This window comes from Eulemur rufifrons, chromosome 3 (assembly GCF_041146395.1).
Source record: "Eulemur rufifrons isolate Redbay chromosome 3, OSU_ERuf_1, whole genome shotgun sequence".
NCBI classification, from domain to species: Eukaryota; Metazoa; Chordata; class Mammalia; order Primates; family Lemuridae; genus Eulemur; species Eulemur rufifrons.
Window position 1 is genome coordinate 87,305,163 of NC_090985.1, and position 26,048 is coordinate 87,331,210.

The 26,048-nt window shown below is 36.6% G+C and overlaps 1 protein-coding gene across 1 annotated transcript; it reads left to right on the forward strand.

Annotated features, from left to right (window-relative positions):
• Positions 1-503: 503 nt before the first annotated feature.
• Positions 504-26,048, forward strand: VCPIP1 (valosin containing protein interacting protein 1). The gene is made up of 3 exons (XM_069466432.1): positions 504-3,458; positions 12,997-13,083; positions 23,759-26,048. Exons 1-3 carry the CDS (start codon positions 746-748, stop codon positions 24,628-24,630), a joined length of 3,672 nt encoding a protein of 1,223 aa, XP_069322533.1. The 5' UTR covers positions 504-745; the 3' UTR covers positions 24,631-26,048.

Below are 26,048 nucleotides of genomic sequence, written 5' to 3' on the forward strand. Positions count from 1 at the left end.
TGTACCTTCTTCACTGAGAGCCTTATCCGTTCCCCTCCCCTTCTAGTCGTCGTGAACTTCAAACTCTCGGCTTTAACACCCACTCCCTTTAACTGTTTTTACCGAGCTTCCCTGTATTCTCCCCTCCGCCAAAGGGGAAATGCAGCTGGACGCACCGCAGGGCATCCTAGGAAATGTGGTCTCTCAGACTCTTTTGCTTCGGACGCAGAGTAGGGAAGACGACAAAAAAGATCCAGTTAAAACTACAATTCCCGGCGGGCAGCGCGACTCACCATCTTCCTGTCTGCCCCCCTTCCTAGTGCCGTCCTCTTCCTCCTCCCCGCAGGCGCTAAGCTGCTTGGCCTCACGGTATTTGGAGTTCTTCCTAGACCAAAGATCCTAGCACTGGAAGGCGAGCAGAGAGGCTGAAGGACTCCAATTCCCAGAGGGCAGAGCGGAAGTTGCGCCTGCGCACTCCTAGTGAGGGCGTGTATGTCTGTGTGTCTGAGGGAGAGAGAGCGAGAGTGAGTGAGTGTGAGTGCGGGGTGGGGTGGTGGCCGTTACGTTCGGGGTAACGGCTACGGCAGTGGAGAAGTAAGAAGAGAAACAACGTCCGGCGCTTCCGCCTTCGCTTAGGAGGAGGAGGAGCCGGCAGGGAAAGGAAAGTGATTCGCCCTGGGCTTGGCCTAGACGGGTCGGTGAGGTCTGGGCTATGAGCCTTTGAGGGTCGCCTGGGACGCGGAGCGAGACACGAGAGCCGAGAGCTATGTCTCAGCCACCGCCGCCGCCTCCGCTGCCGCCGCCACCTCCTCCCCCTGAAGCTCCGCAGACTCCGCCGTCCCTGGCGGCGGCGGCGGCTGCTGCTCCGGGGGGGCTCTCGAAGCGGAGAGACCGGAGAATCCTTTCCGGGAGCTGCCCGGATCCAAAGTGCCAGGCGCGTTTGTTCTTCCCGGCCTCTGGTTCTGTCAGCATCGAGTGTACCGAGTGCGGACAGCGGCACGAGCAGCAACAGCTGCTGGGGGTGGAGGAGGTGACCGACCCGGACGTAGTGCTGCACAACCTACTGCGGAACGCGCTGCTCGGGGTGACGGGGGCACCCAAGAAGAACACGGAACTGGTAAAGGTGATGGGCCTGTCCAACTACCACTGCAAATTGTTGTCGCCCATATTAGCTCGCTATGGAATGGACAAACAGACAGGCCGGGCCAAGCTTCTCCGGGACATGAACCAGGGCGAACTGTTCGATTGCTCTTTACTGGGTGACCGCGCCTTCCTCATAGAACCAGAGCATGTTAACACGGTGGGCTATGGCAAGGACCGCTCAGGGAGCCTCTTATATTTGCATGACACTCTTGAGGACATCAAGCGGGCCAATAAAAGTCAGGAATGCCTCATTCCAGTGCATGTGGACGGGGATGGACACTGCCTGGTGCATGCTGTGTCTCGGGCTCTAGTAGGCCGGGAGCTCTTCTGGCATGCCTTGAGAGAGAATCTTAAACAGCACTTTCAGGAGCACCTGGCCCGATATCAAGCCCTGTTCCATGACTTCATTGATGCTGCTGAGTGGGAGGACATTATCAATGAATGTGACCCTCTGTTTGTACCACCTGAGGGTGTTCCCTTGGGCCTGAGGAATATCCACATATTTGGCCTTGCCAATGTGTTACATCGTCCTATTATTCTATTAGATTCCCTCAGTGGCATGAGAAGCTCTGGTGATTATTCAGCCACCTTTCTGCCTGGGCTCATCCCTGCAGAGAAGTGCACTGGGAGAGATGGTCATTTGAATAAACCAATCTGTATTGCATGGAGTAGCTCTGGTAGAAACCATTATATACCCTTGGTAGGCATAAAAGGGGCTGCCTTGCCCAAACTGCCTATGAATTTGCTTCCTAAAGCATGGGGTGTGCCTCAGGACCTTATCAAAAAGTACATCAAACTTGAGGAGGATGGTGGTTGTGTTATTGGAGGAGACAGAAGTTTGCAAGACAAATACTTGCTTAGGCTTGTTGCTGCTATGGAAGAAGTCTTTATGGACAAACATGGTATCCATCCTAGTTTGGTTGCTGATGTCCATCAATATTTCTACAGAAGGACTGGGGTGATAGGAGTTCAGCCTGAAGAAGTCACAGCAGCTGCTAAAAAAGCAGTAATGGATAATCGCCTTCACAAATGTTTGCTCTGTGGTGCCCTTTCTGAACTTCATGTTCCTCCAGAGTGGTTGGCTCCAGGAGGGAAACTGTATAACCTGGCAAAAAGTACTCATGGACAGCTGAGGCCTGACAAAAATTATAGCTTTCCCTTGAACAATTTGGTTTGCTCATATGATTCAATGAAAGATGTTCTGGTACCAGACTATGGATTGAGTAACCTAACAGCTTGTAATTGGTGCCATGGCACATCTGTGCGAAGGGTCAGAGGAGATGGGTCTATTGTGTATTTGGATGGAGACAGAACTAATTCTAAGTCCACTGGTGGCAAATGTGGTTGTGGATTCAAACACTTTTGGGATGGTAAAGAGTATGACAATCTACCAGAAGCTTTCCCTATTACTTTGGAATGGGGTGGAAGAGTGGTAAGAGAAACAGTATATTGGTTCCAGTATGAAAGCGATTCATCTTTGAATAGTAATGTTTATGATGTTGCAATGAAACTTGTTACCAAGCACTTTCCAGGTGAATTTGGGAGTGAGATCCTAGTTCAGAAAGTTGTCCACACTATATTGCATCAGACTGCCAAAAAGAATCCTGATGATTATACTCCTGTAAATATAGATGGTGCTCATGCCCAAAGAGTTGGAGATGTGCAAGGACAAGAATCAGAGTCTCAGCTCCCAACTAAAATTATTCTTACTGGACAGAAAACAAAAACTTTGCACAAGGAGGAGTTAAACATGAGTAAAACTGAAAGAACTATTCAACAGAGTATTACGGAACAGGCTTCTGTAATGCAGAAACGGAAAACAGAGAAGTTAAAACAAGAACAAAAAGGGCAGCCCAGGACTGTTTCTCCCAGTACCATTCGTGATGGTCCATCCTCTGCACCTGCTACTCCTACCAAGGCTCCCTATTCACCTACAACTTCTAAGGAGAAGAAGATCCGAATAACAACTAATGATGGACGACAGTCCATGGTTACTCTTAAGTCTTCAACAACCTTTTTTGAACTTCAGGAAAGTATAGCCAGAGAATTCAACATTCCTCCATATTTACAGTGTATTCGATATGGTTTTCCTCCTAAAGAGTTAATACCACCACAGGCAGGAATGGAAAAGGAGCCAGTTCCTTTACAGCATGGTGACAGAATTACAATAGAGATTTTAAAAAGTAAAGCTGAAGGTGGTCAGTCTGCTGCAGCACACTCAGCTCACACTGTGAAACAAGAAGATATTGCTGTTACTGGTAAATTGTCATCTAAGGAACTTCAGGAGCAAGCTGACAAAGAAATGTACTCCTTGTGTCTTTTAGCAACATTAATGGGTAAGATCAATTTAACTCGGTATATCTTAATTGTGAATATAGTACACTGAGTTTTTCTGTGTATTTTTTTTCTTTGGGGGGAAAAGTCTGTGGTTGTTGAAAATATTTGATTATATAATTTTAGAGTTTTTTTTTTTTTTTTTTTACTGTTTTGGCAATTAATAGATGTTAATATGGTTATTGAGTAACTATCAGGAAAACTTAACCTGAAAGTGAAAGTAGTCCCTCAACTGTCACCAGATTATTTAAATATATCTTATTCTTGCAATTGTCTTTTTAACTGTACTGTATCTATTTAAAGCCTTTTTATTTTTATTATTTTCTAGGCTCTATTGAGCCTGCCACCTCGCCCCTTTTTCATTTATTTTTAAATTTAATTTTCTTGCATGTCATGTGATTTCAGGACTTCCTGTTTGATGAATTGCAGTTTCTGGTGTTTATAATCTCACTGCACTCTCTTCCATTTCATGTTCTCCCTTTCCCAGTTCATCACATTTTTATTTGTTCGCTAGGTTTTGTATTTAAGTAATTTCACTGCTCAGTGGATCTTTGCCATTGATTGTAATGAACTATTATATAGCTCATGAGAAACATAAGAAATAGAGGTAGATGGTAATGGAGTTAAGTATTTCTTTTTAATGATTCACAAATTAAAGGAAAATAGAAACTAAATATGTAATTTAAAGCTTTAGATGATTTGGGATGCAGTCCAATGGTGCACTTTTTATGGTATCTTTATTTGCTTAATCTTTGATCTTAAATCACTGTTAACGTGCTTTACTGAGTCTTAAAGTATGAATTAAAATTTAAATATGTTAGATATTGGAAGGACCTTATTTTTACTGAGATTAGTGCTTTCAACTGGAATATTGATCTGGATTTTTTGAGAGTACTAAATAGCAGTGAATTGGACCCTGACCTACCAAAATGAATATTATTTATTCCTGGTTTATTTGGAGGCCTACCAGTTAACAGGAGATCTAAAAAGCCTGCACAAATTTCTAGCTTGATATTGCTGATTTTAGTTGGGCAGGCATAGTAATTGGGGGATATGTCAGGAACTGTAGGCACTGTATATATTTCTATCTATCTCAGAGTTTTTGGTTTCTTAGAGAATGAATGGGATAGAGGAAAGATTGTGTGATCTTTGGAGTCAGAAAGACCTACAATTCGAATCTTGGCTATACTGCTTATTATAATAACCTAGTGATTTCAGGGAAACTACTTAACTCCCCAGTACTTCAGTTGCCTCCTCAGTGCAAAATACCCTTTGTGGTTGGTATGTAAGGGTAACAGTAAAGTATTCCTAGAACTCCAAAAATTAAATAATATTCTCACAGGATGGATAAAATTAGATACATGCAGAAAGCACTTTAAAAGATCAGCAATCTCCCAGATCAAAAATAGGAAAGAGAAGGTCTTCCTCAATAGAAGATGAACTCTTGAGGATGTGGCTTATATCTTCTCTAACCTTGTATGCTCAGCACCTGGTATAGTGCCCAGCAGGTAGCAGGCACTTTGAAATGTTTTTTGATTGAATTAAATAGATGACATTAACGTATCTAAAGAAAGGCTGTATCTGCAGAAATGGAATGGATAGTCAGTCAGCATTGAACATTGAAAAAGTCTGAAAAGCAGAATTTGACAATGTTTATACACTGCTGTACAAAGGGAAAAGATACATCATCTGGGATTCATGAAAATTCTGGTAGCTAGAAAGGTAATCTCTGTTGAGGGGCGGAAATATTTGATCAGTCCTGACCATGGCCTGGCTTAAATATCTCTATCCCTTTACCTGATTCCATGTTCACCACGCATCTATTCTTATTGCTCATTTGGCTTCCTGATGATAAGTGTTGATGTATAGGTGAGAGTGCAGATAAGGATTATGTTCACTTGCAAGGCTGTGTTCTCCATTGTAGATTAATAAATTGACATGGGTAGGATTATGGTCAGTAATCTTAAAACTTTGAATGACATGATAATATATTTCATCATGAAAATTAGTAAAATATAATTCTGGTTTATAATTAGATACTTTTTGAATTTGGTTTGAGGTTCTTGGACATGAATATCTGAGAACTAGACTATGGACTGCAGTACATTCATCAAGATAATATCTTTCTATTCTGGTCTCTTCCCTCTTGGCATCGCATCCAACATTTACATTGCTGCCCCTACAAACACACAAATTTCTTTAAATCTTCAACTGCCACTGCCAACACAAAATTTGAGTGTAAAAGAGTGTTTTGCTAATTTTACAATAGCAACTCTTGAGAGACTTTCTGCTTTAAATTGAAGTACTAAGACAGTGCCTGATCTGTATTTTATTAGTTTTCTCCCTCTAATTCTGTTATAATTGTATTTGAATAATATAGAAAATATTCAAATAAAAAGTAATGTGTTTATAAAAATGTCAGTTAGGGGATAGTTATATACACAACCATATGTAAAGAGTGCTGGGGAACTACTGATGTTTAGATTTGAGGCCGGGCGCGGTGGCTCACGCCTGTAATCCTAGCACTCTGGGAGGCCGAGGTGGGCGGATCGTTTGAGCTCAGGAGTTCGAGACCAGCCTGAGCAAGAGCGAGACCCCATCTCTACTAAAAATAGAAAGAAATTATATGGACAGCTAAAAATATATATAGAAAAAAAATTAGCCAGGCATGGTGGTGCATGCCTGTGGTCCCAGCTACTCGGGAGGCTGAGACAGGAGGATCGCTTGAGCTCAGGAGTTTGAGGTTGCTGTGAGCTAGGCTGACGCCACGGCACTCACTCTAGCCTGGGCAACAGAGTGAGACTCTGTATCAAAAAAAAAAAAAAAAAGATTTGAGAGGGCTGGAAAATGACAGGGCTTGTTTAGATTTCAAAGTGTAGAAGTTTACTTTGTGAATTACCAAATGTAAGCTAAGGTGCTGCTATGTTAGTTTAGAAAATAGCTCATCAAGCATTATGCTGTTCAAATAGCTGGCTCTTTCTCATTTAAATTTAGGCTTAAATACTACCTTCTAAGGGTTTGAGAGACCTTTGCTAACCATTCTAAGTAGGTCTCCCTCATTGTACTGTGTTTGTTTCCCTCACAGCACCTATCATAACTTTTAATGATCTTATTTGTTGGTTTAATTATTTGTTTGCCTCCCCCACTATATTAGAAAGTCCACAAAGGCAGAGACTAGCCCATTTTATTCAATAATGAACACCTTATCACCTAGTACAGGGCCTGGCACATAGTAGGTACCAAGTAAATGCTTGTTGAATGAATGCATGCAGATTATTTCAGCAAAATCAGTGTATCTATCAGCTTGAGACTATGCTGAGGGTACACAGATGGCAGAGATTCAGTCCTTGCCCTCCATAAACTTACCTGCTGGATTTCAACTGAGGGAGTTCCATACTTTTATGGCTTTCATCAACGCATCTCCAGCTTTCTTTTCTACGTACATAAAAATTATAAAACCCCCAAATATGACCAATGTAGTATTTTCGAAAACTCATTTGATTAAGAATCAAATACATAAATAGGGGATTGTATATATTCACTAAATAGGCTGGCTGCATGATAGCCAGGGACATGTGTTTTTCCTTTCTTTTGTTTTTAAGCAGAGTAGTCATTAAGTGGAATTTGTCTATTATTTATATCAACAAAACAATAAGTAGGTACATTAATATTTTGCTTAGTACAAACCATTCATAGAACCTAGTCACTTGGGGTCTTATGATGGTATAAGATGGAATAACAATATCCTACCTGTAATATTTCACATTTTAGTCTCTTTTATGCAGACCACTAGAGGTAATTGAACATATTTTTTTGCAGACAATCATCTTCATTATTTATATAATACTTGAAAGACTCTAACTCTGGCTTTGCAAAGTATGTCATTAAAATTTCTTGTAGACCAGTTATTGTTGCATTTTCTTTTGTGGTAGTTAGGTTGTACATTATCCACCGTAAATACTAGGCTGATTTCTTTTTTCTTAGTATTGTATTTTGTTAAGTTTCTTGTTTTTCTTTGTTTTCCTAGAGGCAAAGACATTTAGGTGAAGAACAGAATTTGACAGTTTGGAGTTCCTTAAATGAAATTAGGTTACCAACCTTTCTCAGGAGTTGAGAAACCTGTTTGATTTTGATATGTTTTCCTGAAAGAACTGTATGACTTTTTAGTATGTATTTTTTAAATACATAATATTTTCATAATACTTCTTGTTATTGTAAATGCCGTAGGATTTTCCACAATAACACTTGGGATTCAGACATTTTTTTTTTAACATGACATTGAATTTGAACATTATTATTGCATCTTGATTTTTTTTTCTTCAAGTGTTGAGTGGACAGTTTCAAATCTAGATAGTACTTATGCATATTCTTTATATGCCTTCTGATAGCCCTTCTATTGATTTATGTGTAGCATATTTGTAATGGGGGAACAGTTATAAAGTTGAATTAAAAAATAATGCATGTAGATGTATCTTAAGATAAATGTGTATGTTGTAAAAGGTGATTTTTTTATAGTCATACTTTGAAGCTTAAGTTAAATATTGATTCTATTTTTTTCTATACACAACTATAATACTTTGATACCTTTTATTTTTCTTAATATTTTTTCAATTACAAGGTATTTTTAAAAATTCAAGGAATTCCAATAAGCATAAAGTAAAATATGGTAGTTCTCCTTAACATTTGCAATTCCCAGAGATAGTTGTTAGTAGTAAATTGGGTTGTAACCTTTCCGACTGTGTGTGTGTGTGTGTGTGTGTGTGTATGTATGTATATGTATACGTAGTTGGGTTTGTATGCATGTATATGTATGATAAAAATATTCTTTAATATTGATGGTGACACTAAAAGTTGCATGGCTGGATACACTTAAGGGGACTAAGTATAAAGTGAGAAACAGGTATGCCTTTCTTAGAAACCATTTTAACTATCAATAGGGTAGACAAACTTTTAGATGGGAGGATCCACAGAAACGGTAGAGAGATGGCAACAATTCTTTCAGCAAATGAATACCTTTGGAAGTCTCTCTAGCAGAAACAGTCCTGTGTTCCTACTTTAAATTTGGAACTATTTAAATTATTTAAGAGTTTGGAATTGTTTATTGAAATTTTAAATTTAGATTAATCTTAAATACTTTAAAATTGATTTTATTGTCATGGGCACTTGAGTTCAGAGTTATTAATAGTTTTAGGCATTTCTTTTGGGGCTTTAAAAATATATTTCCGATAGATGTTGGAGTTTTAAGTTTATTCCCTCGCTTCATAAATTGCAAAGTAGAAACTTACAAATTGCCTTTTTATTTATGTTTATTTATTTTTTGAGACAGGGTCTCTGTCACCCAGGCTGGAATGCAGTGGTACTCTCACAACTCACTGGAGGCTGCAACTTGGCTCAGGGGATCCTCTGGCCTAAGTCTCCTGAATAACTGGGGCTATAGGCGCATGCCACCACGCCCAGCTTTTTTGTTGTTGAGACAGGGTTTCGCCTATTGCCTGGGCTCGAGTGCAGTGGCATCCTCATAGCTCTCTGCAACCTCCTGAAAGTTATGGGCTCAAGCAATCTTCCTGGCCTCAGCCTCTCAAATAGCTGGGACTACAGGAACGCACCACCACACCTGCTTAATTTTTTCTATTTTTTGTAGAGACGGGGGTCTCCCTATGTTGCTCAGGCTGGTCTCGAACTCCTGGCTTCAAGTGATCCTCTGGCCTCAGCCTCCCAAACTGCTAGGAGTACAGCCGTGAGCCACTGTTCCTGGCCCAACTTGCCTTTTTAAATATTTAAAGTTAGAAAATGAGAGTAATGACTTTTTTAAACTCGTGTTTAACCCAATGATTTTATTACTAGAAAAAGTTAGAAAAATGTATTTTTAGAAGTGATTCATTTTAATGTACATTTTAAAAATTAAAAATTACTTCATATCAAATAGAAAAAAATTAGATAAAAGAAAAACCGTCTATAATACCACTGCCATATATACCACTGTTGAGGTAGAAGAATGTAAGGCTATGAGGAGGAAGGATTTGTGGAGAAAAGGTTGTGAACAGAGGTTATCTGTGGTAGTTTAGACTTTTTTCTACATTTATATACACAGTACATTGAATAGAAGTATTTTACTGTTGTGCTATGAAGAAACAGTTGAATTATAAGTCAAGTTAATTGGAGACTAACAAAAATATGAATTAACATACTATTAGCTATAGGCTTTACAAGAGTTTGCTTTCTAATGAAATGGTAGAAAACTAATTCTTTCCTTTTGTTTTTGCTATGATTTTGCTTTATTAGATTCTTGAAGAGAAAACAGATTGTACCGTTAGTTATATTTTATAGATACAACATTGAAGAACAGTTATCATCATGCTGCTTCTATTAAGTTTTTTCTGGACTACTTTTGGATATTGTTTAAAAGGAAAAACCTTATTTATAATATTCGTTCTATACATTCATTCAGCTAATACTAAGAGTACTACTGTCTGTTTAGCACTGTGCCAAGCCCTGGGAGTAGAAATTCAGATAGGCCACTGACCTTTCCTTAAATCTGAAAAGCTTCTAGTTTAGAAGGAGAAACAGAAAAGTAAACTAAATTAACATGCAGTATGATAAGGGCTGTGGTATTCATCATATACATAGGAGCATCAAGGAAGGTACCTACCTAACCACCACTCTGAAGAATCCTGGAGGAAGTAACACCTAAACTGAGTTTTAAAGAATATATAGCAAGTATTGTCCTTTAGGAAATGGGAGCAGTTTGGTGGTGTTGCTCTGTAAAAATAAAGGCAAGGTATGTGAGGTAAGAGAGGCAGCCAAGGACCAACTCATAGAGTGCCTTATATCCCATGAAAAAGAAACTTGGCCTTTGCCATATGGTTTTGGGGAACCATTATAGGTTTAATTCTAAAGGCTATATGGAGGAAGGATTTGGTGAGGACACCAGTTGTGAGGCAGTGGCAGTAGTCCAGGCAGGAGACAGGCCTGATCCAGGGCAGTAGTAGGAGAGATGGAGAGAACTGCTGGGGAGGGCCGTATGAGACTGGTGGGGGACTTGTGCAAAGTGTCACAACCCCTGCTTCCTGATCTCATTCTTTGCTTTATTTCTGTTACCAACAAACATTGGGGATATTTGTATACCAAGGGAAATAATTCACCTGTTTTTTTCCTCCAACCATTTGTTGATATTATGAATTTCTATAAGAAAAGACTGGATAGTTCTGTCAAATTTGTTGTAACAGAATTTGACCTTTAATAGAGGTTTAATATCAATGGAATTGGTATAAGCTTTGGAATAATACACAGAATTCAAATCCTGGCTCTGCTACTTACTAGCTGTGTGATCTTGAGAGTTATTTAAGCTCTCTGAGCTTACTTCCTTTATCTGTAGAGCTTAGTTGTCATGAGTAAATGAAACTGTGTAAAGGGCCCACTCAGATCTTGGTAGATTGTAGAGGCTTAGATGATGTTTATCTTTCCTCTAAAGCAGTAGAACATTGGGGCCATATTGCTCTGAAGTGGGTGAAAATCAGTTCTTGGGGGAAGGAGGGTGAAAAAAATCTAACTCTAGTTAATGTATAAAACTAAGATACTATGTGTAGTACATAAACATATATATAGTATGTCTGTGTTATTCAGATGTCATGGGGGGTTGGGGAGGATTAGGAAAATAATGTCTAAAATGGCTCCTAATGGGGAGATAATGAAAACAAGGTTAAACACTGCAGTAGAGTAAGCAATCTGTATGCTTAAACAGGAATAGTCAGGTATGTAAAGTACTAAGAAATGTGATTTTGTTATTCTTGTTCAGGTGGTCAATTCTGAGGAGTTCACTATTTTGGCACCTGATCAGATTTTTTTTTTTTTTAAGCCTAGTCAAATGCAGTAGTGAGAGGGAAGGGTGCAGAGTAGAACAGGAGTTCTATCCATCTGTAACTGACTGTGAACAGTTGGTTGAGCTCTTTGGACTAGGTCAGTTTAGATTCTTACCAAAAAAATTAAGTGCTACTATGTAATTTTTTGATATGTCTTTCCAAATAAATGCTATCCTAAAATATTTTTAAAAATACTAAGTACATTTAGGATAACACTGACAATAACTAAATGAACGATTATCACCATAGAAATAATTTATCCAAATGAAGTTTAATGATCATTTCAGCAATCAGATCTTCTATTAAGAGATAAGATTTCTGTATTTGGTGTCTGTGTGTGCATGCATGTGCGTGTGCATGTCAAAAAGAAAAAAAATTTAAAAAAGATTTATGTATTTGGGAACTCACTAATATTCAAAATTTTAAATTAAACTTGTGTGTGTCCATCCTTAAATATAGCCATTCTAGTAGTATTGCATCATTAGTAAGTAAAATGTTTATGTGTAAGCATATGTTCTGGTTAACTGAAACTTTAAGTGCCGAGGCTTTTTATATGTGTATACTTTAAACTGGTATACTAAGGATAACTTTAGCCAACTCTTACACAAATTCATGTTCCTGTTTCTGAATGTGAGATGAGATTAGAACTCAGAGAGAATGTAGATACATAATAATTAATTAGCATTATCAATCACCGCCATTCAGAGCTCAGGTCTAACAGTATAATCTTCTAGTAGGAAAGACAAAAGTTAACCTTTTTTTTTTTTGTTTTTTTAATGAAAAAACTTCCTGATTATAAAAATAGTACATACACATTCATGGGTTAGAAAATAAAATATAAAGAAGCAAATAAAAACATGTTCCACAAACCAAAAGTAGTGTTTATGTTTCATCCATTTGTTATTGACTTCTTCAACAATGATTATCATTCTTAATTTTTTATTTGAAATTTTTTATTGAAATAGGCATTGTCAAAAGATGTTTTTGAAAAAATGGTTTTGTGAAATGGTGACTTGCTTGTGGATAGTTTGTGGTCTTATAAAGGTTATTCTGAATCTCTTCAACCAGTCATTTCCCCCTAAATTTCTATTTTAAAAAAGTCAACTTTAGAACAACAAAATACAACATTAATTATTTATATGCAGTCTGCCTATTTATTTTTCTCCCTAGCTCCTTCCATTTATTTTTACTTAGTTTTAATGTAAATGTAAAATATACAATTTAAAAAATAAATATCTTTCTATAACCTTTTCTGTTCTAGTCCAATGTTTGGAAACTAGTTTCTTTTGAGCTAGATTGAGCCTTCAGATATATTTTGTTTAGTTTGCCCAGTATTGACTCAGACAGTTTTAAATTCATTTTTTAATTAGTTCCTACATTTAAAAATTGAGAGAATTCATATTAAAAATTTGAATTTCTGGCTTCTCTTGAAAAGCTATGTAGTCTTGAAACAGCAGGTCCACACTCTTCCATGACAGCTCTTGGCATAGTGGCTGCCACCTTTACATAGGCCGTGCATTTTCTAGTGTGCCCAGTTCTGTCACTCCCTATCATCTCTGTGTTTCAGTCATTTAGGAACTATCTCTGCCTTGCAGTCTCTGCTCTAGACTAATCCTTATTAAAGCAACCATGAATGTGACTCTTGTTTGTTGCTAATACTGTATCTGTTTTTGTCTTACAGGAGAAGATGTATGGTCTTATGCAAAGGGACTTCCTCACATGTTTCAGCAGGGTGGTGTATTCTACAATATTATGAAGAAAACCATGGGTATAGTTAATTTCTGATTTTATTCTTAAATAATATCTCTACCCAAGCTATTGTAAAATTAAGAAAGTTTGGATAATATTCTACTAAAAGTATTTCCGAAGTTAAATTTAGGATTATATTCTTCTTTAGCAGTTTGCCTAGTTAAAATAGATTATTATCCTGACATGGTCAGCTGTGTTTTCTGCTATAGTACTAAAAATCTCCTATCACTTTCTTGCTCCTCTTTTCTTATTTAAGTTACGTGTATGATTCTTAACAACTAAAGATAAATTGTGAAATTAGAAGCAGATTTGGATTTAATACTAGTTACTATCCCAGAACCAGATCATATAATATTTTTGTTGTTGTCTTTTGGCTATAATTAGCATATAGCTCATTGACTTCTAGGTTTTAGGAAACAGCTCATTTTACATTTAGTTTCTTTCACATTGTGCCTGCATTGTTTGTAAAGACAGAAACACTTGTGTGCAAGTGTGTATCTGTATCTTCAGAGTTGTACAGTCTTAAGAGAGAGGTTGCCAGGCTGTGTGTTTGGACTGCACACATTTTTTCAGAGACGTGACGTGAATGCTTTTGGCCCCAGACTTATCACTGTGGATTATTTCACTATTTCAGCTACCTGGCCTCCATAGACACTAAGTTCATAATCTCTATTTTGTGGTTTTCATCTCTTCCTCATATACTTTTTTCCTTCTTTAAAAAAAAAAATACACTCTAACTTTGTTGTAGAAATACTCAAACATACACAAAAGTAGCAAGAATAACATAATGAACCCCATTTACCCACCATCCAGCTTCAACAAATTATCAGTACATCTCTACCCTCTTCTCAACTGGACAATTTTTTTGTTTTTTTGAGACAGAGTCTTAGTCTGTTGCCCTGGGTAGAGTGCAGTGGCATCATCATAGTTCACTGCAACCTCAAACTCCTGGGCTCAAGCAATCCTCCTGCCTCAGGCCTCCTGAGTAGCTGGGACTGACTACAGGCACATGCTACTTACTAAGCCCAGCTCATTTTTTCTATTTCTGGTAGAAACAGGGTCTCGCTATTGCTCAGGCTGATCTTGAACTCCTGAGCTCAAGCAATCCTCCTGCCTCAGCCTCCCAGAGTGCTAGGATTACAGGTGTGAGCCACTGCAGCTGGCCTCAACTGGACAATTTTAAAGGAGATCTGAGATATAATTTCATTATCCATAATTATGTCACTATGTATTTCCTTTTTTTCCTTTCCTTCTCTTTTGAACTTCAGTATGTATTCTAAAGGTAAGCTTTTTTTCTTTTTTCTTTCTTTCTGTCTTTTTTTTTTTTTTTTTTTTTTTTTTTTTTGAGACAGCTCTGTTGCCCAGGCTGGAGTACAGTGGCATGATCATAGCCCACTTCAGTCTTGAACTCCTGGGCTCAAGTGATCCTCCTGCCTCAGCCTCCTGAGTAGGTGGGACTATAGGCCTGCACCACCATACCCAGCTAATTTTTTTAAAAAGTATTTTAGAGGCCGGGCGCGGTGGCTCACGCCTGTAATCCTAGCACTCTGGGAGGCCGAGGTGGGCGGATCATTTGAGCTCAGGAGTTCGAGACCAGCCTGAGCAAGAGCGAGACCCCATCTCTACTAAAAATAGAAAGAAATTATATGGACAGCTAAAAATATATATAGAAAAAATTAGCCGGGCATGGTGGTGCATGCCTGTAGTCCCAGCTACTCGGGAGGCTGAGACAGGAGGATCCCTTGAGCTCAGGAGTTTGAGGTTGCTGTGAGCTAGGCTGACGCCACGGCACTCACTCTAGCCTGGGCAACAGAGTAAGACTCTGTCTCAAAAAAAAAAAAAAAAAGTATTTTAGAGACAAGATCTTGCTATGTTGCCCAGCCTGGTCTCAAGCTCTTAGCCTCAAGTGATCCTCCTGCTTCAGCCTCCCAAAGTGTTGGGATTATAGGTGTGAGTCACTGTGCCCCACCTCTTTTTTTTTTTAATAGCCACATTATCATTATTGTACCTAAATAATATGAGTAATAATTTTTTGATATCACCAAATATCCAGTCAGTGTTTAAATTTCCTTCAGTCTCAAAAATTGTTTTCTTCTCTTGGTTTATTTGAAGCAGAGAACAAAAAATGCCTTTCATTTTTAAAGACAGGATTATTGAGGGATAATAAATTCACCCTTTTTAGGTATACAGATATATGAATTTTGACAAACATATACAGTCATGTAACCACCACCGCCATCAAGATATGTTTCCATCACTCCAAAAAGTTGCCTTGTGCCCCTTTGTAGTCAACCCCTCCTTTACTTGCAGGCCCTGGCAACCACTGATTTAATTTCTGTCCTTATGTTTGTCTTTTTCATATTACTACCTAAATGGAATCATACAGTGTGACCTTTTGTGTCTGGCTTCTTTGATTTAGCACAGGAATTGCCAAACTATGACCTGTGGGCCATATTGGGTTTGCTGCCTGTTGTTGTATGTAAGCTTTTATTGTAACACAGCCATACATGTTTACATACTGTCTACAGCTACTTTTGTACTATAGTGGCAGTGTTGAATGGTTAGTTCTGAAAGAAACCATATGATCAACAAATGTTGCCCTTTATAGAAAAAAATGTGCCTGATTATGTTTTTTTCTTTCTTTTTCAGCATAGAATTTCAAGCAGCCTAATTATGTTTTAACATTGTTGCCTTGTTGCATGTATTAATAAAATAATTTAGCCCTTTTTATTGCTGAGTAGTATTCCATTACATGGATGTAGCACATTTTTAAAAATCCATAGTTAGTTAAAGGATATTTGGGCTGTTTTCAGTTTTTGGCAACTGTGAATAAAGCCACTATAAACATTTGTTTACAGATCTTTGTGTGGACGTACATGTTTTACTCCTCAAGTATGGTTTAACAATTTTTTCTTTTATGGTTCATGCATTTTGTGTCTTATCTAAGAAACCTTTGCCTAATCCAGGGTCACAAAAAAATGTACTCTGTTTTCTTCTAGGAGTTTTATAGTTTTAGGTTTTATATATATATATATATGTGTGTGTGTGTGTGTGTGTGTGTGTGTATTTATGATCCATTTCGAGTTGAATTTTTAATATCCTGCAAGGTATGAGTCAAGGTTCATTTTTTTAAATGTATAGATGTCCAGTTGTTCCAGGCACCATTTGTTGAAAAGGCTATACTTTATCCATTGAATTACTTTGGTAATTTTGTCAAAAATCAGTTGATCAAAAATTGTACACTTGAGACTGCCGAATCCTAACCACTAGACCACCAGGAAGAAAATTGTACATTTGGAAAGGATGAATTACACAATATACAAAATACAGCTCAGTAAAGTTATTTTTTAAAATATCAATTGACCATGTATGTGTGGGTCTAATTCTAGAATCTCTTTTGTTTTGTTGATCTATATGTCTCTCCTTTAGCCAGTACCACATCTTGATTATTGTATCTTTGTAGTAATTCTTGAAGTCAGTGTGAATCCTCCATCTTTATTCTTTCTCAAAATTGTTTCAGATATTCTGAGTCCTTTGTTTATCCATATAAATTTTAGAATCAGCTTGTGAATTTTCTATAGAAATGTCTGTTGGGATGGTCCCTGACATATGATAGTTTGATTTGGATTTTTCAACTTTAGAATGGGTTTTAGAATGGGTTTAGTCTTTTAGAATGGGTTTATTAGGCCATTAAATGCATTTTCAGCTTATGATGAATTTATTGGGATGTAGTCCCATCATTCATTCAGTAGCGTCTGTATAGATCAGATTGTATATATCTTGACAAAATTGAGGCTTTTGATTCAGGAAAATGTTAGTTTTCTTCATTGATTTGTCTTTAATTTCTTTCATCAAAATTTTGTAATTTATAGCATACAGATCTTGCACATACTTTGTTAGATTTATTTCTAAACATTTCATGTTTTTTGGATGCTATTGTAAAATATGCTTTTATAAAATTCCAATTTCCTACTATTCATTGCTAGTGCATAGAAATAAAATTAATTTTTATATATTGAGCTTGTACTCCGTGACCTTGCTAAACTAACATTAGTTTTAGTAGCTTTCCAGCAGATTCTTTGTGATTGTATATGTAGGTCATCATGTCTTTTGGAAATAGGAGTTTTATTTCCTCTTTTTCAGTATTTATGCCTTTAATTCTTTTTCTTGCTTTGTTGGAATGGCTAGGACCTTCAGTTCAATGTTGAATAGAGGTGGTAAGAGCTAGCATTATTGCCTTGTTCCTTATCTTGCAGGGAAGTATTCAACCTGTAGGTTTTTCAGAGGTACTCTTTGTAGGTTGAGGACATTCCCTTCTGTTCTTAGGTTTGCTGAGAGCTTACAGTTTGAGTAGGTGTTGAATTTGTCACATGTACTTTTTCTACATCTATTGAGATGATCAAATGGTTTTTCTCTTAGTCTGTTGAGAGGGTAAATTACATTGATTTTTGAATGTTGAACCAACTTTGCATCCTGGGTTTAATTTGCTAATATTTTATTGAGTTTTTGTGACTGTATTCTTGCAGGATAATGGTCCGTAGTTTTCTTGTAATGACTGTTTAGTCAGTTTAATACTGGCTTCATAAAATAGAATTGGGAAGTATTCCCTTCTTTTCTATTTTCTGGTAGATTTTATAATAGTTTTGATATTATCTCTTTCTTAACTGTTTGGTAGAATTCACCAGTGAAACCATCTTTGCTTGGAGTTTTCTTTGGGCAGTTTTTAACTACAAATTTAATTTCTTTAACAGAATACTCTTAACGTTACCTGTTTCTTCTTGAGTAAGCTTTGTTAGTTTTGTCTTTCAAGAAATCTGTCCATTTCATCCAAGTTATCAAATTCATTAGCATAAAGTTGCTTATGATATTCCCGTATTTTCCTTTTAGTATCTGTAGAATCTATAGCTCTTTCATTTCTGATATTGACAATTTGTGCTTCCTTTTGTTTTGTTTTTGTTGTTGTTGCTGCTGAGCAGTCTGGCTAATGGTTTATCAATTTTATCAATCTTTTCAAAGAAACAACTTTTGGATTTTTTCTTTGTTGTTTTTGTGATTTCAGTTTTATTGATTTCTGCTTTTATCTTTATTTTTTCATTCCTTATACTTGCTTTGGGTTTAATTTGCTCTTTTCCTTCTAGTTTCTTAAATAGATTAGATTATTGATTATAAATTTTAGTTTTTTAATATAAGCATTTAAGGGTATGAATTTCTCTGTAAGCATCCCTTCCCCTTTTTTTGCATCCCTTCTTAACTTTTATTTCATTTTACTTTCTGAAAGATACAGATAGTAATTAGTGGTTTTTAAAAGTTAGTATTTAATTAGGATTGATTATGGGGATCCCAATAATTTGGGTAAGTATATGCTGTCTTCCATGCAACTGAAAATAACTTCCCTCAGTTGTTTTTTATGTGCTGGAAGAATTTGGGGTTGGGGTGATATGGGGATGGCTATCTTCATTTTCTAAATAATTTTATGTTTCTAGTTTGAAATTATTTTTAAAGTGTTAGCTGTGGTGCTAAGACAGTTCAACAGGGAAAGAATAGTCTTTTCAACAAATGGTGCTGGGGCAACTGAATATCCACATGCAAAAGAATGAAGTTTCACCTCTGCCTCATACCATATAGAAAATCAATTGAAAATTGATCAAAGACTAGAAAACTCTTTGAAGAAAACATAGGCATAAAATTTCTTGAACTTGACTTAGGTAAAACCTTCTTAAATATGACACCAAAGCACAAACAACAAAAGAAAAAATTAGATAAATGAAAAGCAAACTTTTGTGCTGCAAAGGATACCATTAAGAAAGTAAAAAGATAACCCATAGAATGGGAGAAAATTTTTGCAAACCATATATCTGATAATGGATTTGTATCTAGACTATAAAAAAAACTCTTACAACTCAACAAAAAGACAACCCAATTAAAAATGGGCAAAGGATTTGAATAGACATTTCTCCAAAGAAAATATATAAACCAGCGGTCCCCAACCTTTTTGGCACCAGGGACTGGTTTCATGGAAGACAATTTTTCCACAGACTGGTGGTGATGGAGAGAGGATGGCGAGCGGTGGGGAGTCACTTTAAATATAGATGAGGCTTTGCTCACTCCCCTGTCACTTACCTGCTGTGTGGCCTGGTTCCTAACAGGCCACGGACCAGTACTGGTCCATGGCCCGGGGTTGGGGACCTGAGATATGAATGGTCAATAAGCACTTGAAAAGATGCTCAACATCATTAGTCATCAAGCAAATGCAAATCAAAACCACAGTGAGATAGTACTTTATATCCAAGAGCATGGCTGTAATCAAAAAGATAATAAGAACTATTGGCGAGAATGTAGAGAAATTGAAACCCTCATACACTGCTGGTAATGTAAAATGGACAGCCACTTGGGAAAACAAGTCTGGCAGTTCCTCAAAAGATTAAACATAGAGTTAACTATATGACCCAGCAATTCTACTCTTAGTTGTATGCCCAAGATAAATGAAAACATACATCCACACAAAAATTTTACACAAATGTTCATAGTAGCATTATTCATAATAGTAAAAAATGGAAGCAACCCAAATGTCTGTAAGCTAATGATTGGATAAATAAAATATGGTATATCCATACAGTGGAATATTATTTGGCAATAAAAAGGATCGAAGGACTGGTGCCTGTTACGTGATGGATGAACCTTGAAAACATGCTATGTGAAAGAAGACAGTCACAAAAGATCACGTAATGAAATGTCCTGAATAGGCACATCTAGAGAGAGGGTGAATCAGTGGTTTCCTAGAGCTGGGAATGAGATAGGGAGGAAGAAATGGGGAATGACTGGTAAGGTTTCTTTTTGAGGTGATGAAAATGTTCTAAAAGTGATTGCACAACTCTTTGAATATACTAAAAACCATTCAGTTGTATACTTAAAATGGGTGAATTATATGTGACTTCTATCTCAATAGAATTATTATATTTTTTAAAATGTTACATGTGGTATTTATCCTTACAAAAAGGTAGTTTAGACCTCTGGAGGCAGAACATCTGAGATCCATTCTGGATCTATCACTTACACTCTGTGTGACTTCTAAATGTCACTTTCTTTGTTTGTAAAGTGGGTATGATAATGTCAGGGTTGTTGTGAGAACAAAGGAAATCATGCATATACAGCAGTTAGCAAAGGTCCTGGTACCAAGTAAATACTTGGCAAATGTTTATTGTTGTTATTAGATTTCTAGCTTTTTGCAGAATTAGAGTTCTTTTTACTATAACACAGCCATTTGAAATAGGTCATCAGAAAATTATTTTACCTTCCAAAATAAAAATTTCTAATATTTGTGGTAAATTTTTCTACTTTTACAACATATTCATATGGCAAATTATCATTCTGTGGTCAAAGAATCAAGGCATATCAAGCCTTCCTCACCCCCAAGCATATCCCTCATCCTCCCAAAATAGGAAAGGAACCTCTCTTACTTTGTTCAAATATACCCTAACAGACAGATGGTTATATCTGCATTTGAATAGAAATATTGCCCAATATAACTAAACTGGACTATTACTATTCTTGCTCTTTATATGTAGAAAGATATTTTAAAATTAATTAGCTTAAAATGTAAGTTTTCTTGCAGGTCTTTGTACAGTGGTAAATGCAGAGATAAATGACAAATTTAGTTTTAACACTTGTTAAAGGAGTTAAAGGATATTTATCCTTTAACTCTATAATATTCAGCTTTGCTTGTGTTTGAACATAAATGGAATTATGCTGTATATATTCTTCTGTAACTTGCTTCTTCTATGGAACACTTTTTCAGATTCATCCGTGTTGATGAGTACAACTATGGTTCATTCATTTTCACTGCTGCGTAGTATTCTATTGTATCATTTAAACACAATTCGTCCATTGTTCTGCTGGTGAGCTTTTGGGGAGTTTCCAGTTTTTTGACATAAGGAACAATGTAGCTATAAATACTAGTATACATGTCTTTGGCATATATGAGTAATGGAATTGTTGATATGTGATGTGTAAATTTTAATGTGCCTTGATTCTTAAAATCCAGAGTTATATAAAACGTAAACAATTATGCTTAAAGGTTATCACAATAGTGTTTGCATTGTGTTTAAAGTATTTGCATAGATTTTAAAATATATAACTTACAGTTTTTTCATAACAGTATAAAAGTCTAGAAATGGGAAACACCTATAATTTTAAAATATTTGTCCTATACATACATGTTTTAGGCAAGATTGTAATAGGCTTCATAGCTTTCTTATTTATATAAATTTTAATAGCTACATATTATTTCCATCAAATATATAGGCCATAATTTACTTAATCATTTCTTTCTTGTTGAAAGTTTATGTTTATATTGTTTCTAGTGTTGTGTTTTTTTTTTTTTTGAGACAGAGTCTCGCTCTGTTGCCCAGGCTAGAGTGCCGTGGCGTCGGCCTAGCTCACAGCAACCTCCAACTCCTCGGCTCAAGCAATCCTTCTGCCTCAGCCTCCTGAGTAGCTGGGACTACAGGCATGTGCCACCATGCCCGGCTAATTTTGTTCTGTATATATTTTTAGCTGTCCAGATCATTTCTTTCAATTTTTAGTAGAGACAGGGTCTCACTCTTGCTCGGGTTGGTCTCGAACTCATGACCTCAAGCGATCCTCCTGCCTCAGCCTCCCAGAGTGCTAGGATTACAGGCATGAGCCACCACGCCCAGCCTCCAGTGTTTCACTGTAAATAATCCTGTGATGAACACGTGGGACTGTTTATGACTCTTTCCAAGGATAACCAAGAGAAAGTACAACAGTAGCAGTCTGGAAACAATTGCAAATCCTTTTTGATATAATTGAATAGTTAAAACTTGTTGACTGCCCTATTTATATTGGGCACTGTAGTATGTATGTGCTTTGAATATTTTTTCATACAACCCTTAAATAATCAAGTGAAATGAGTAGTAATATACCCAACATTATACCTACCTAATTAGATTTTCATGATGTGTTTGTATCTGTTCTCTAAGAATTATCATATTTTATTTTTTAATCCTCAGAGTCTCTCTTAGTTCCGGCACATGGTGAGGCCCAACAGAAGTTATCTATTGCTATGGATGTTTAAAAGCTTTGCCCTGGGGAATTCTGGTCTTACAAAATTCTCTTCTTGCTGCCTTTGTTTCCTGAGGCATAGTTTACAGATCTCTGAGGAAGGGAATTTGTAGACAATAAACTGATTCCAGGATGTGTCCAGAAAAGTAGTAGTATTTAGACAATATCTCTGACTTTAATGTTGGCATGTCTATTTTAGTCAATTATCTCTGCTGAAAATGTGTCAAGAGGAAATTTTACTTGGATTTTTATTAATAGATACTTTACCTACCATTGAAATTAATGTTTATTTGAAATTAATCGGTGATGATTTATTCATTTGCAGTTGAGTTCTTTTTTCTGGTTATTGGGAATATTCTCAAAGCAGTACATTAGAACCACTGTAGCTTTTTGGGGGGGAGAAAGGAACTATTTTTAATATCCTACCAAACTGGAAACTGCCTAAATGCCTACAAAGCATTCTGGAGTTTATTCTTCATCTCCCTCTCGGAATATCTACAGCCCTAACCCTTTCATTCATTTTTAACTACTTTGCTTTTGCCTTTATATTTTGCCATAAACATACCCCTATGTACCAAATAAAAGTTCTTTACTTCATCTTTTTTTAAACATAGAAAGTATGTGATTTCATATCATTTGAAAATTCTGTTACATACGTAGAGTGTACTTAGAGTGGCAAATTTAAAGTGTAAGGCTAGGGAATTGCTTAAAACACACATAATTTTTTTTTTTTTAAATACTCAGGCTAAAAGCAATATAAAATTTTGGAATATCCTGTAGTGAGACCAACTCCTTGACTAGAAAATAAGGGAAGCTTGCTTTAAGGTTCTTATCCTCAACTGCTACATTAATGGACCATGAGAAGAGAAGTAAATAGCAGTGAGCCATGTGAGGAGAATCTGTAACCCAGCTAACTCTGATAGTTCTGGCCTACCAGAAAGGAATGAGTTATTTCAAAGGAATTTAATTGAATAAGGTCTTTTTAATTTCCTATGACCAAGTGTTAGTTCACACTGAAGTCACAGTGCATTAATCTTAGTTTTCCTAAATGTGCCCCACAACTACTACTTTAAGTATGGAATATCTTATTTTGAAAGCTCGTATTTTTTGTATTTTTGAAAGACATATACTTGTGGCACATGGTGAAAATACCTTTTATTGTGGTATTCTATATTTTGATAAAATTACTTTTGATCTTTAGTTCAACACCCTGTACAACAAGTTATTTAATAGATATACCTCTCTTTGCCTTTATAGTTACAGTTATTTTGGCAAAGTTTATAATATGAATTTTAGTGAATAAAAGTGTATTTTCTTACTGGTTTACATTGTGTTTTTCTTATAGCTCAGTTATTTGTTTCAAGCTTTATTCTTAACTTTGCTAATAGGATAATGATTTTTTTAAAAAAACATCTCCTGGGAGAACTGCTTTAAGGTCTATGGTGGTGGTTCTTTTTTGTAATAGAATTAATTCTTCGCTAATACCTTTTGTTTTGAAACGGTTTTCTATAAATTGTTATGAAAATTCACTATTTCAAATATAATTGTCTTTACTACACTTTTGCTAATACCTTAAGATTTTAATATGTTAAATATCTTTTCCCCTTCTTTAGGTATGGCTGATGGCAAGCATTGTACTTTTCCACATCTACCGGGCAAAACCTTTGTCTATAATGCTTCTGAAGATAGACTGGAGTTGTGTGTGGATGCTGCAGGACATTTCCCTATTGGTCCTGATGTTGAAGATTTAGTTAAAGAGGCCGTAAGTCAGGTTCGAGCAGAGGCTACCACAAGAAGTAGGGAATCAAGTCCTTCACATGGGCTATTAAAACTAGGTAGTGGTGGAGTAGTGAAAAAGAAATCTGAGCAGCTTCATAATGTAACTGCCTTTCAGGGAAAAGGGCATTCTCTAGGAACTGCATCTGGTAACCCACACCTTGATCCAAGAGCTAGGGAAACTCCAGTTTTAAGAAAGCATAATACAGGGACAGACTTTAGTAATAGTTCCACTAAAACAGAGCCTCCTGTATTCACAGCTGCTTCCAGTAACAGTGAGCTTATTCGAATGGCTCCTGGAGTAGTAACAATGAGAGACAGCAGGCAGCTTGATCCTGATTTGGTTGAGGCCCAGCGAAAAAAATTGCAGGAAATGGTTTCTTCTATTCAGGCGTCAATGGACAAGCACTTGCGGGATCAAAATACAGAGCAGTCTCCATCTGATCTTCCTCAAAGGAAAGGAGAAGCTGTGAGTTCTTCTGCAAAGTCTGGGAATCTTCAGACTGGCTTGCCTGAATCTTTTTCTTTAACTGGTGGCACTGAAAATTTGAATACAGAAACAACTGATGGCTGTGTGGCAGATGCACTGGGAGCAGCATTTGCCACAAGGTCAAAAGCACAAAAGGGAAATTCTGTGGAGGAGCCTGAAGAGATGGATAGTCAAGATGCTGAGATGACTAGCACAACTGAGCCAATGGATCACTCTTGATTTAATTAGAGGCTAATAAAGGCAGAATGTTTATTGTGAATATGTAATATTTGTTGGCTGGGCCACGTAACTTGATTAGTCATTAAAAATCTTGTACGTATATAATTCAAAGATTATATCTTGTTACTCAGTGCATGATAGCAAGTGTGTGATTGGCAATAGCTTTTAATATACTGCTGCCCAGGCTGGCTCTGAATTTCTATAAATTAGTTATTAGATCTGCTGAGATGAGTTTCTTCCATATATGTGGTTCATTGGAAGTTCTTTGTCATTTTAATTCCATGAAAGTCTTAATGTTTCAAACATGGAAATTCTCTTACTAAATGTGTTTGATTTCTGAAGAGGCGAGAAATGAGGGGAAATGAGATTTTGCTAATGTTGATGTCATCAAGGTAACCATCCCACTTATTTTTTAGAGTGTCAAAAGATTTATGTAAATTTGAAGATGATCTGAACGAAATTGTATCTTAAATTTCATAAAATGGTTAGACAGTGGGATGCTGAAACATTTCCGTGAACGTAAACACATTCATAGAGATATGTATTCTTGGCAAAAATATCTTGAGAATAGAATGTAACAATATAATATTTTGCTGATTTGGGCAAGGTTGGGGAAAAATATCTATTCTAGAACAATAAAGTCAATGTGATTCAGTTGTGTTGCTGTCTGAGCCAACACAGCCAATTGTGTGCTCTGTTGTTGATAATATGTTACCGTTAGTTTTTGAATCCTGGCCTGGTCAAGTACCATCTATTTTTTTTTTTTTTTCAATCTTGCAGAAAAGTTGATTCCAATGTGTGGTAGAAGAAGAAATAATGGTAGCAGTAGTTAATCTCTAATTTTCAGACTTTGTCAGATTCACAGAGAATTTATAAATAAGAATTTACCTTTAATGAGTTACATTGTTCTACAATTTTGATCAATGGTATTTAAGCCTGTATATGCTAAGTGTCTTTGAGCCCCTTTGAACCAAAAATGTTTCCTTTTTTTGTTAAGAGTCCATAAGGTTTTCTTTATTTGTTGGCTTCATTTGGGTTTGGATGCATATTTTAACTGCATCATACCCTGATCAACTGGGCATTTGCTTAAATAGTGTATTCATCAAATCTTTAGTGCCAGTTTCCTTGAGAAGCAGCTTTCATGCTTAATCCTTCAAGACAAAGAGTGTTTATCCTGAGATTGGTATTGCACTATTTTATCCTATTCTGCAAATCTGTATTCTGAAATGTATATTTCAACCCATCTTCTTCCTCTGTTCATTGAAATTAAGTTGAATTTGAATGGATGAAAGACAAAATGTATGTTAATACAATCTCTTACCTAGAGCAAAGCCTGGCTGTCTCTGTTTGCACATGTAACAGATGCAGAACTGTGTTTGCAATTCTAAGAAAATGTACATCAGAAAGTATATTATCAG